This window comes from Myotis yumanensis, unplaced genomic scaffold (genome assembly GCF_028538775.1).
Source record: "Myotis yumanensis isolate MYYU_CA2020_CCGP unplaced genomic scaffold, mMyoYum1.0.hap1 SCAF_2, whole genome shotgun sequence".
Lineage (NCBI taxonomy): Eukaryota > Metazoa > Chordata > Mammalia > Chiroptera > Vespertilionidae > Myotis > Myotis yumanensis.
Window position 1 is genome coordinate 36,715,850 of NW_027223753.1, and position 13,565 is coordinate 36,729,414.

The following is a 13,565-nucleotide window of genomic DNA, read 5'->3' on the forward strand; positions in this document are numbered from 1 at the left end:
GGCACAAGTCGGTATCTCGTTACACAGGATGTGGTCGTATCTATGGTGCACACTTCCCTTGATTGTCATTGGTTAGTTTAAAGAAGTCCTGGGTGTGGCTAGCAGAGACTTGGGCTTCCAGGAAGAAGCCTTGCCGAACACATGGCTGCCCAAAGATGGAGGATACGGGGCAAGATGGAGGGCGTAGTCCTCGCCCTTTCATTCCCCGCTTTGTCTTGGAACTTCCAGCTCAATCATGAGACGGACTGCATTTCTATTTTACCATTGCAAGAGGCCCATACTGGGCACACAGAACTATCAACTGAACTATCCCTATACGCTTAACAAATGATCTGGTGGAAGGGAAAGAAACCATTTTAGCTTTAACAACTTCTATTGAAATAGGATCTTTCTTCTTAAAATTCCTCCATGTCTATCAAAAAGCCAAATCAAGATTAATTTATCTACTGTATTCAATTTGGCCTGATGTTTGCATAAACACAACAAGTGGTAACCGACCACCTTTGCTGGAATCTCATGATTGAATCTTAATGTGCCCCGTAGGGCCAGGAAGCCAAGCCATGCAGCCACCATCAGGCCTGCCTGCAGTATCTGCCGAGTTAGGTGAATCCTTCACCTGTAGCAACTCCACCTGAGCCCACACTCCAGGCTTTAAGGCCCATCTCAGTAGCTCTCCTACTCATTGCGGCCCAGAGTATGTGGGGGTTCCGCAGGGATGCAGAGGCATCTTTACTGCTCCCCTTCTACTCTTACCAACTGCCAGTGATGGTAGGGCATGGGCCTGACGCTCCAGTGCCAGCCATCTTCAGGGCTCCCAAGCAGGATACCAGGCTTTCTTACTGGCTTTAAGTCCTTAGAGCTCAGACAGGGCTCTTTAAAACATGATACTCCAGTCAAAGCTTTCCGTTAATAAAACCACTATTAGGAACCAGTCTTATTGAATCTATGCAAAGAAATGTATTGCTATGACTTATTTAGCATTGCCAGATTTCGGAGGAATTACATAAGGAGAAAAACATACTGATCTGCCTTGCTAATTCCTTTTCATGGATTTATAACAAAACAGTAACTGTTGGCATAAAACCTTCTTTTTATGCATAACCATGCCTCAGACCTTTAATTAAATAAGCCTTTACTACCCCTAACATGGGCATGGTTATGCAGGCCTGTAAGATAGTATACAGGCTGCCAACCATCAACTGTCCTTCAACAGAGACCAAAACCTGATGGGCACCCTTTCCTGCCCAGTTGGGCACCTGCCCTTTTGGCAGCTAGACACCCTTTACTTTTGGGGGTCACCCCACACAGTCCCCTTCCAGGACAGCCAACATACATTCAAACCTGCAAGAGAATTAAAGGTCAATATAACATATCAATACAATGAAACATAATATTGGCATCATGGCCGCTTCAGGCAGCCAAATCTTCTGCTACTAAACATGTGATACTAAAGTCTATTCCTGACCTTCCTATAAATTGGCCTTGTCTTTTTGGAGCCATGTCCATGAAGATGCAGGAATTATCTAAGTCTATTCAATGTTACCAGCATCAGGCAGGTCGAGCACGCCGTAGCTTGAGCTTGAGCGGGTTGCGTTGATCTCAATCGACGCTTCATTTGGTGACGAAGTCTTCCCGGATCATGGATGGGTCTGCTGACTGGACGTGAGTGTGATGGACCCAGGTCGCGATGCCGTCTACCTTGAGAGCAGTGGGGGTCGTCAGCACCACAGTGTAGGGACCCTTCTAACGTGGCTCGAGGGTCTCCCGGTGGTGCCTTCTGACGTAGACCCAATCTCCTGGTCTGTGCTGATGAGGAGTTGGGGTTGGGCCGGTCTCGTAGATGGTGCGGAGGCATGGCCAAATGTCCTCGTGCTCCCTCTGGAGCCCTCTCAAGGACAGAGATAGTTCTTGCAGCAAGAAAGTCAGCTTTAAGGTTAGGAATGATAGGGGGTGGCCTGCCAAACATGATAGGCGAGCCTCCCAGTCCCTGCCAGTTTCCATGGTTCCTTTCTACCTGCCCTGAACTCTGGGGCCTATAAGCACAATGTAATTTCCAATTTGCCCCAATAGCTCTGGTTACTACCTACGTTACTTGTGAAATAAAGGCTGGTCAGTTGTCAGACCCTATCATAGCCTCCGGTTCTCCCAACCCAACGAGGTTTCGGCCAGTCTCCGAGTCAGATTCCTCCTCTCTTGGAGAACTTCAAAGTAATCCTGTTTATTAGTTACAGCGCTCTGCTTTTGTTTGCCTTTCTACCAGTTCCCTTTGTGGCAGAGCAGTAACCAGGCCTCTTTCAAGGGAGTGTGCTAGAAGGGGATATCAGCCCCTCCTTTGCTAGCAGCAACAAGAACTAAACCCTTTCAGTACATTTGATCAGCTTCATTCCCGCCCACCTTTACAGATTCCAAGGCCCATTGTCTTTCTCTAACCAGCAAGCCAAATGACACTGGCCTGTATTATTTAATTCAGCACAGGCAGGGGGAAGAGCCCATGAAATCTCTGCCCTGAGGAACTGTGAGCCCCACCCTTAAATGTCTCAATCAGAATAGAAAAGTCACAAATACCTTTTAAATTTACCCCAGAATTCCAAAATGCCAACCCAGCATAGAATATCACATAGCAAATCAAAGTTCCCAGCAAACAAACAGACAGAGATGTTTACTAGTTAGGCGGGCCAATTCCACCTCTGACAGAGAGCAAGCGCCCTTAGGGAAAGATCCCAGCGGCCGCTCAGGGCGCTTTGCTATCGGCCAGAGCACTCAGCCTCAAAGAAATCAAGCGTGTGGTTTTTTGTGTTTTTTTTCTTGCAGATTTCCACACTTACATGAACAAATAATTATACCTAAGTAGACATACAAACATTAAATAAACATTTACATTTATATCCTTTCAGTGAACAAGTACTTTTACACTCTTGGGATCTTGAGCAGATAACAGGAACACTGCCCAAGTCCCCTGATGGGGACCTCACAGGAGCAGATGTGGGGGCCTCCCTTTCCCACATCCTAGGACAGGATTCTTGACCTATGTCTCATCCAGATAGAAATGGTACTCATCACAAACAAACAAACAAATCGAAAACCAAAAACAAAGAAAACCAAGGCCAGAAGTTCCATCTGATGTTTCAGGGGTACCAAGGAAGGAGAAGTTAGGCCGCATCCAGCCCTTCTCACAATCCACCACCAGTGACCAGTCCCAGCTCACTGGCCTACCATTCATTCAACATTTCTCTTTCCTCCCATCACACCAAAGCCATGCTTTCCAGTTAGTTACAACTCTTAGCCTTAATTTTTAGGTGACATGTAAATAATTAATTCCTCAGATTAGCAATACATTCAAAAAAATTTTTTTAAGAGACACAGAAATTTCACTAGTTAAACAATTTTAAACAACAAAGATACATATTTAAGCAATAAGGACAGATCAATTTACAGAAGCAGAGACAGCATGCAATCCAAACCACAGCTTTGGGTAAACACATTATCTAGAGTCCTTGGGTAACATAGGTTATTCTTAGGCATGTCCTGTGTCTCCAGAACACTGAACTGGAGCCATCCGACCCTGGGACAACTGCGCTGTCCCTCCCAGGCAAAGGAAAAATGTGCCCTCTAAGATCAGATGAAACCAGTTTCTACCTGAAATAATCGTAATTTACTTTACTTTAGAAATTGGATTACTGCTATCAGTCCCTTTTAAAGACTTTGACATAAAAATAAATCCGCGAGGCAAGCACACTTCCTGCCCCATAGATGATTTGAACTTAAAAGTTTTAAGTTTCCAGCCAATAAGCCTGGCATACTGCTGGGGTCCAACCCCAGCAGGTCCAGGGGTCCTCAAAGATGTGGATGGAGTCGGCGAAGAAGGAATGACACGAAGACAACCTTCAGTTGATCAGCAGTCTAGTCAGGACCTCTAGCCAGGATCTCCAGCCAGAGTTCTGGTTAGGAACTGATGAGGATCTGATGAGGATCTGATGTTTATTGTCTTGTTACATCTGTATTTATACCAGTCGATTATAATCCTGTCAATTTCTATTACAAAGGTTAGGGCGTTTCTTATCTCCATTCCAGGGAGTAAAGATTATGTAGCTTAACTACCCGCCTGGCACTTAATTAAGGGGTTGTATCCCCTCCCTAACCTCAGGGAAAGATCCCCACCTGGGGAAACAACCTTTCTCAGAGAGGTGACCTTGGTTAAAACACATGGCACTAAGGAGAGCAAACATATTAAGAACAATATGCTGTATATGCCAGGTCCCTTGAAACATATGCTGTGCAGATGTTTCTTTCCTGCAGCGACTGTGTCAAGCAGCAAGGATGGACCGGCTTCCGGCAGCATACTTGCTAAATTTCAAAATGGTCACAATTTTCCTGCTGGGGAAGTCAAGAAGCAAACCCATAGCTATTCACATGTAAACTTGACTATCAACTTCCTGATGGTACTTGCCTCAGGGTGGGAAATTTCAAAAGAGCTACTTTAAATCGCCTTGGGAAACCAGCCTGTATTTCTTTGTCAGGTTCATCTCCGCCATTTTTAAGGCCAAAACAGTCTTGGGTGTTTATTCTGTACACAGCAAAAGGTCAAGTTCAGCTCAAAACTATGCGCACTCGTTTTTAAACTGGCCTTTTCCCTCTACATGTGCACAGAAATCCCGGATGCATTAAGTCATTAGCTGGAAAAAAAAGATAAAGATGGCGAAGATGAAGCGAAGAAGTGGCTTTCTTGGGGAGTGACGTCCATATTGGATGGCCACGTGGGCTTCTTTCTTCCCTTCCCCCACATCCTGCTTTCGGGGAAGTTTCAGCAAATGACTCAGATGGCATATTTTTCCCAAAGTCATGCTTAATAGATTACCTGCATGCTAGGGGAAGGGCGTTTCTACCCCTCCCTCCATTAAAATAAACTTTTTAATGGCAAGAAAAGAGACCTTAAACTTTCAGAGCTTTAAATCTTAGGTAGCAAATTAAATACTTAGCATTTTTTCAAATCAATACTTTTACATTTAAGGATACATTTCAAATAAAATATAAGGCATTTTCCATTAATAGATTAACTTCTATCATCTAGACTTCATACTAGGCATACTCAGATAGCCACACAAAGGAGGGGAGAGGGCAGGCCCCCTCCCTCCACACTTAGACACTTTCACCAGACATTCATTCAGAGTTTAAACAATCCATCCAATTCCTAACAATATCCCAATTCCTGAGGGAGCTCTATAGCCTCCCCTAATTTCTTTGAAATGATCAATCATAATATTTAGTTTGAGTCTGTCCCATAACGTCCATCCAGTAAGTCCATAAAATAAAACCGAAAAAACACAAACACAAACAACTAAAGGGCCCAAAAATACAGTCTTCCAACTCCATGGAAGCAAAAACCGAAAGCTAGACGATGGCTGCGCGCCAACCAGCAGGAGTGACCTGCCTCGTCTCAGATTGAGGGGTTTCTACAGACCTTACGACTCCGCGGAAGCAAAACTACACTCCTCCAGATGGAGGATCGGGGTGTCCCCCGACTCCTCCCGCCTGTGATCCCCCAGTGCGTCCACCTAGATCGTTTCGAGCAATTACAGATTTCAGTAGTGAGCTCACACAGGACAGATACAGAACAAGTCCCTGAACAGAGGCAGTAGAAAGCTGCCTAGGAATGCTTCTCTTCTACCTTTTTTAAAAGATAGGCAGGATTCGAACCCTTAGCCAGTCCGAGTTTTGACTTCCCTCCGGAAGTCCCAGAGACAGTGAATACCATCTAGAAGCTATTCCTCCAGATACAGGACAAGTCCCTTAGAGATAACATATATCACACAGAACAGAATACACAACACACAGACACTTACCGCGGTCAGTCAGACTCTCCGGATCGGGGGTCCCTCAAGGGTCTTGGGGATCCCGGCAAGCCCCCAAATGTTATGCCCAGGTTTCAAGATCCCCAATAGACCACACCAGGGAGCCAGCCACGTCCGATGCAAAAGCATAAGAGTCTTTATTTCAAACCCGGGTTTGGCTCCCCTACCCTCCTTACCAACTCAGCGGCAAGTGGAAAAGAGAGAGCCAGCCCTGTGGGGAGAGAGGTTTTATAGTAAGGGGAGGAGAGAGGACTGTGGGCCCTGCCAATTGGCCAGGCGCAAATCGGTATCTCGTTACACAGGATGTGGTCGTATCTATGGCGTGCACTTCCCTTGATTGTCATTGGTTAGTTTAAAGAAGTCCTGGGTGTAGCTAGCAGAGGCTTGGGCTTCCAGGAAGAAGCCTTGCCGAACACATGGCTGCCCAAAGATGGAGGACCCAGGGTAAGATGGAGGGCATAGTCCTCACCCTTTCAATACCAACCTTAAACAGTTGATTGAGAATGTGGCCCTGACACTGGGACACTCCATCTAATGGACACATACTCCTCCCTGCCCTCTATATTATCTCTGCTTTGATTCTTTGTTCTATGGAATACATTTTACCTTGATGTTTGAACTGGAAATAGCTTAAGCCACCTTTATGCTAAAACCAGTGACTTCAGTGGGGAAAAGAAGATTTAACTGCCAAACTGCCTTCTACCCCCAGAAGTTTCACTATGTGTTGAGGAATAAAGAAAAGAAATGGAGCCCAGCCTATGTGACTCAGTGGTTGAGCCAGGAACTAAGAGGTCACAGTTGAATTCCCAGTCACAGCACATATGTGCCGGGGTTGCAGGCTGGATTCCCAGGAAGGGGGTGTGCAGGAGGCAGCCAGTCGATGTTTCTCTCTCATCAATGTTTCTATCTCTCTATCCTTCTCCCTTCCTTTTGCTAAAAAAATCAGTTAAAATAACCAAACATATAAAAAAATTTAAAAAGGAAAGGAAATGGAAAAGAAAACACTAGAAAGATCATTTTAGATTAAGTGAACAGGCAGATTTTTCAAATTAATGCTCTTTCTCACAATAAACATGTTTTGTGACTTTATGCAACTCTCTGAAATATATTTTACAAGCTTTAGGAGTTAGCCTTTTCTATTTACATTAAAAGTCAGGAAAATAAAGGAAAAACTTGTAACTTATATTAAAAAGCAGAGCATGGTAAAATGTAATCTTGCTAGAGAGCTCTGACTCAGCCTGATTAGTCACCTAAGAAGGTTCATTTTACATCACTGCACTTGTAGGTCCAAGGAGTTTGTTGCCTTTCTGTACAAAACCCTCTGTTCGTTGTTCCTTTTTAATTAAAAAGAATGAGATGATCCTTAATTGATTTTTAAACCACATTTCTCTTCTCTGGAGACATAATTTCTGATTTCACAGTCAGGAGTTTTCACCAGCTCCCCAATGAGGTCTTGGAGCTATCATGTGAAGAGGATTTCCCAAGCACTGTCTGATTTCTCAGAGTTCTTGTGTCTAATCTATAATAATAAAAGCATGATATGCTAATTAGACTGGGCATTCTTCCGGACGAAGCCAGGGCTGGGAGGGAAGCCTGGGGCTGGGTACCAGAGGGAAGCTGGTGCCAGCAGTCTGGGGAAAGAAGGCCTACTCTTGCACGCATTTTGTGCACCGGGCCTTTAGTATTAAATATTAGCTACTTTCTGTCTACTCTGGAGGCATAGGTACCTAGTGAAATAGACTCTGACTAGATAAATACAGAACCAGAATATTAGAATTGGTAGAGACCTTGGAGTTTACCCTCCTGACCACTCATCCCCTCAGGATATTTTATGGATGATCAAATCGCTCCAGGGAGAGGAAAGATTTGCCCAAGACCTCAGTATCTCAAAGGTCCAAGCAGCCTTAATTAAAGGTACCAAATCCCACTTCCCCTGTATCAGAGCCAAGGGCTATAATTCAACCCTCTGACTCCTGGTACAGTGCTCTTCAGTCTCATCCTGAGACAGTACACTGGTGCTTCTGTTTTGCTGCTCAAAGCATCTTCATTTGCCTTCTAGCACTAGGAAGGAAGGGGGGAGTAGGAGAACGGCACTCCTGTTCCTTCCTAGACTAACCTCATCAGCATCTTCTGGGAATGTGCTAGTAATGCAAAATCTTGAGTCCCAGCGCTGACTTAATACATCAGAAAGCCTCGCGGAAGGACCTAGAAAACTCCTTTAACAGGTGCTCCAGCTGATTCGGATAGACACTAGAAGTTGATGAGGGATTATAGCAGAAAATTCTGTACTAGAAAGACCTTTTGTTCACCTGGTCCTTCCTGTCCTCGAGAGAAATTCCAAGGCTGTGAGACAGTGGAATGAGCTCTGGGGTCAGATTTAGCCCTTCCACAGCTGATTGGTGATGTCTCCTATCTCTGAGCCTGTGTTCTCATCTATCAAATGGGAAAATAACCCCTTCTACCAGTCCCAGGGGATTGTGGTGAAGATTAAATGTGAGGTTGGCTGGTAAACTGCTTTCTAAAAAACAGTGTGCTATGATTTTGTGAGGGATTGCTAAAGTTTGTATCTAGATTGCTACTTTTAGCTTTGAAAAAAAACCTCTCATACTGCCTAGCTCTACATGGACGGTAGTCAGCCCACCAACCAGGGTGAACTCTTAATAGATGATGCTTATTGGAAACTTCTGCCCTGAGTCTTGGGTTCTGATGAGTGGTTGGAATGGAGCTCAGCACCTCAGGAGTCGCCAGCTAAAATTCGTCATACTCAGTCAGTTTGCTATCCCCTTATTAAATTGCTAAGGAGGAGCTTGTTTGTTATTAACTGGGAGTCTTTTTCATTATCCCACAAACTACAAAATACAGTAGACCGTTAGAATGGTCCCCTCTCTTAAAGATTCAGGGCACTGAATATTAAAAGTAACAGGAAATCCTGCCTCGGAAATAAGTGAGTTGTACTGAAATTTCTATTCCTTTGCTTTCGCACTTAACTTTCTTGAACCACTGAATTTTAAAATTAGAAGGAATCTGAATAATCATCAATTCTATTTTCTTAACTCCTTATAGAACTCTTATCTATCATATTCCCAACATTTTGTCAATTGCCTCCCTTTTGCACTTTTCTGGTAACCAGGAAAGTAGTCCATCCCATGCAGAATAATTCTTGCTTTGAATGCTCTTCCTTCTGTTGAACTGAAATCTATCTTCCTATAGCTTCCCATCCCCTCTTTGCCTCTAATCTATCTTCCTATAGCTTCCCATCCCCTCTTTGCCTCTAATCTATCTTCCTATAGCTTTCCATCCCCTCTTTGCCTCTAGCTTTACATTCTAGAACAAAATGGAATTGATATTCTCTTAATAATAACAAAACAATAATAATATCAGCTAACATTAAAATTATAAGTAAATCTTTCCATTTCTGTAAACAATTGAGTTTCTGGAGAAATAAATTATTCTAAAGTCCTGAATACTTTAGATTCAGTCTTGATTATAGTTAGAGAACAAAGGCTAGAAGCTTTAATAGCAGGACTTTTTGAAGGACACAAGTGTTTTTAAGAGGGTAGAGCACTGAATTAACCATTAATTTTTGTTTACATAGATAAGAGGAAACACTAGTATATAACTACATACAATTTATCATTGAATTTAAGTTAAAGCTATACTTACTCTGAATCTTTCCTCGTAAAGTTGGGTTTCTATGTTTATCAAAAGAACCAGAGTTTCCAAATATTTAAATGTTTATTTTAGTAGTTCCACAGAATCTCAATTTGTAATCTTGAATTGCTATAGGGCACTACATTTGTTAGAGTGTTTGTTGTAGAAAACAATATTCACTTAAAGTTATAAGTTTCTGTTTGTCAAAGGAAGTGGATTTTTTTTTAAATCCTCACCCGAGGATATTTTTTCCATTGAATTTTTAGAGAGTGGAAGGGAGAGGGACACCAATCAGTCCAATCAGTATGGTTTTGGATTCTTCTCCACTACCACCCCTCCAACCTGACACACACCCCATTTTGCTGCAGATTCAGAATTAGAGTTTTGTCAGGTGAGTACAAGGAAAGGAGAGCAGAACTGGAGAAATGAAGGTTAATATCTGGGAATGATTTTGATGATGGACAGTAGAATCTAAGCTGTTGATGAAAGGAAGTGAGGACATAGGGTAGTGTGAGGAATAGTGAAAAGGTAGTAGAATCAATGGGTTTCGAGTCTCAGTGGAGTTGAAGAATTTTTGGAGTTGGGTGTTAGAGGAAGAGAGCGAGAAAGGAAGGAGTTTGTGGTGGGAGAGTTGGATGGTTAAAATAGAGATTTTAGAGGGGTTACAATTATTGGTAATGGAAAGATCTAAGGTATGAGTGTGGAAATGAGAGGCTGAGGCAAGGGTGATCACTAAAGAAGAGGAATTTGAGAGGCCAGGGCATTGGAAGAATCATCTGAGAGAACTGAAATCCCTAAGAATTAGGACAATTCCTAGGGCACTAATGATTAAATCCATAAGAATAGTAATTAACGACAATGAACCAGAAGCACAGGAGTCTATCTGTGACTGAAACGAATGAGTGCTGTAGTCTCCATAATGACATAATATTTAAAGCTCTTTATTTTCAGTGTATATTTTTTATTGATTTCAGAGAGGAAGGGAGAGAGATAGAAACATCAATGATGAGAATCATTGATTGGCTGCCTCCTGCATGCCCCCCACTGCGGGGAGGGATCGAGCCCACAACCCAGGCAAGTGCCCTTGGTCAGAATCGAACCTGGGACCCTTTAGTCCGCAGGCCAACGCTCTATCCACTGAGCCAAACCGGCCAGGGCAGCTCTTTAGTTTTAAAGGGCGAATAGGATTTGAGGGGGCAGAAGTCCGAGGTGGGGTGCCTGGTCCAGACTCCACGGAGGAGTCTGCGCAGTGAGAGTGGAGGCGGGGCCAAGCTCGGGCTCGTGTGCGAGGGCGGGGCCTCGCGGGGGCGGAGTCTGCGCTCTGGGTTCGCCGCCGCCGCCGCCGCTGCCGCCGCCGCCGACACAGCCGCCGGGGTGCAGAGCTTCCAGCTCCAGCGGGAAGGAGGCCGCGGCCTGGGCCGAGCCTGGAGCCGCCGCAAGCCGGAGCCTCCTGGAGCCCCCGCGCCGGCTCCACCTGGGGGCGGGCTCAGGCCCGGCCCGCCGCCGAGCCCCGGACCGAGGCCGCATGCCCGAGGACCAGGCTGGCACAGCCATGGTGAGGGAGCGAGGCCTGCCCGAACCGCAGTCGCCCGCCGCCCGGGCTCCCGCAGGCCTGCCCTGCCCTCGCTCCGGTGCCCCCCTCCGCGCCCCGTCTCCCCCTTCACCCCCCGTGACCGCCCCCTCGGGGGCCGCTCCTCCTCCCCGGGGCTCCCGGCCACCTGCCGGGTGACATCCCCCTTTTCTCTTTCCTCCCAGCTGACACCCGTTTCTGTGTTTTTGTTTCTCTTCACCCTCCGTGACAGCCTCCTTCGCGTTCCCCGTGGCTGCCCCCTCCTCGTCCTTTATTTAACCCGACCTTCCTTTTCTTCTCGACCGTGTTGCCTGTAATTGTCTCTCTTCGGGGAATCGCTACGACTTACCTCTTTTCCTCCCCGTTTTTCGTTCCTGCTCTTTTTTGCTCTCGCTTCTTGCCCCCTTTCACCATTTTACACCCCCCCCCCGCCCCCTCCTGCCCGTATCATCTCCTCCCCGCGTCCTCTACCACCCTCATTTCCTCCCCCCGGTACCGGCCATCCCCGCTCCCCGTCTCTAACAGCCGCCCCCTTTCCTCCTCCGGATCTCAGGGGTCTAAGCAGGAACAATGTGCAGGCGATCGCTCCCCCGGAGAGGTAGGGCGGGCAGCTGGGAATCGGTGGCTTTTCTTCTCGTCGAGGGGAAGGGCGATGGTGGAGGTGTGGGAGAGGGCCTCGCCGCCTTACTGCCCTGGTGTCATTGCCAAACCGAAGGGACAGGGTGTTTTGGAGCGATGGCGTGCGGCCAGCAGGCATTCGATCTGACCTTACGAGATAGGCAGCCTTTGGGCAGAAATCACTAAAAATGTTTGGGGACGCATTTTTATTTTGAGGGCTTCTTAATGTGGAGGTACAGTTTGGAAAATTTCCAGGTATTTACAGATTTGTCTATTCCTCAGAACAAATGGTGTGCTTTCACTTGGAGACAGAGACCAGGGCTTCCACGGACTGAAAATCAAGGTTGGCAGCCAGATACCTCCTCATGCCTGCCTTTGGTGTGCCCTCTCTGAATTTGGTTGGGAGACTCTCATATTTGCAGTTTTTCTCCTTCCTGTTTCAAAATAGGTTGGGGTTTCAGTTGGTTTTTCATTGAGTTGGGTCACACATATTTCTCCATCATATGCAGTAATCTATATTTTGTTTTTTGGGGAGGAATAAGACATTCTAGTCAAATCTAAGTCCTGGTAATCATGTTCTCCTTGGAGGCTAGTTAATTTCTATTTTTTTTTCTCTCATCCGTTTTTTAGGAAAGTGGTTTAGAATGAAATAATTTAATTTGTGAACTTTTTCTAACTCACTGACTCTGCATTTTTTGGGTTGTCATTCTCCTGTATCTGCCTCCACGACAACCTTCACATTCACAACTGATCACACTGTCATTGTGTTAACCTGTTTCTCCCCCTGAGATGTGAGTTATTCTAGACAGCCATAGTGCTTTACTTCTTTCTGTAATTCCCAGCGCCCACTTCAATATAATAAGGATATGTTCTGAGAAACGCATTGTTAGGTGATGTTGTCGTTTGATCATCATAGTGCACTTACACAAACCTGGTGGTATAGCCCACTACACACCTAGGCTCTGTGATATATACACCATTGTTGTATGTGCAGTACAGCATTGATCCAAATGTCGTTCGTTATGCAGTGCATGACTGTAGTAGAGATGTCTAAGACAGGGGCATTCAGACTTTACCATGAATCAAAATTAACCGGAGAGCTTGCAAGCTGCCATCTCCAGAGTTTGATTTATTAAGTCTGGAGTAGAGCCTGAGAGTTTGCATTCCTAACAAGGAACCTATGTCACGCTGATGTTCCTGGTCTCTGAGCCACTAGTCCAAGATACAGTCCTAACAAGTAACCCAGCAAATTGATGTTTCTCTCTCTCCTTCTCTCTCTAAAAAATCAAACAAAAGCCTTAAAGAAATCAATCAATCAGGGCCAGCTATAAAGTGACGTATGTGTGTATGTGGCGAATGTTTTAGTTGTTATGGTTAGGCAGCAACATTATTAGCTATTATTCATTGAGCATGACTATATAGGCCCTGTTTTAAGTGACTTACATGTTTTATTTCATTTAACCCTCATAGCAACCCAATGAGATAAGTACTAGGTCTATGAATGTAGAGACCATGTTTATGTGGCTCACCATTGAATCTTTAGCATATACATAGTGCCTCACGCATAAGTGCTCAATAAATATTTCTTGAATGAGTGAATGACTTTAGGCATGATCAGGAAGAGAGGAAGGCTTGGTTGAGAAGGGGACATTTGAACTTAGGTCTTAATAGGTGGGGCTTTATTGGGTAAGAATTTGGGAAGGAAAGTCATTCCTGGCAAAGGTACCAGCTTGAATGTGGAAGCTGAGACAGAGCAGGCATGATGTATTCTGGGAAATGTGTGACTCAAGATTGAGGGTGTAGTAGGAGATGAGACTAGGTGAGCCTACCGTCAGATCGTGGAGGACCTTGAATCATAGATTCAGGAGTTTTGACCT

General features: G+C 45.1%; 1 protein-coding gene across 2 annotated transcripts in view; it reads left to right on the forward strand.

The window, feature by feature from the left end:
- The first annotated feature begins 10,864 nt into the window (after positions 1-10,864).
- The window catches only part of ZYG11B (zyg-11 family member B, cell cycle regulator), a 66,348-nt gene continuing 63,647 nt past the window's right edge, over positions 10,865-13,565 (forward strand). The window contains exon 1 of one of the 2 annotated variants that reach the window (XM_070405142.1): positions 10,865-11,055. In XM_070405142.1, coding sequence (XP_070261243.1) covers positions 11,026-11,055 — 30 coding nt within the window. In that variant the 5' untranslated portion in view covers positions 10,865-11,025. Of the gene's footprint in view, positions 11,056-11,596; positions 11,669-13,565 lie in introns of those variants that run through there. The other variant, XM_070405143.1, reaches the window with a different exon arrangement.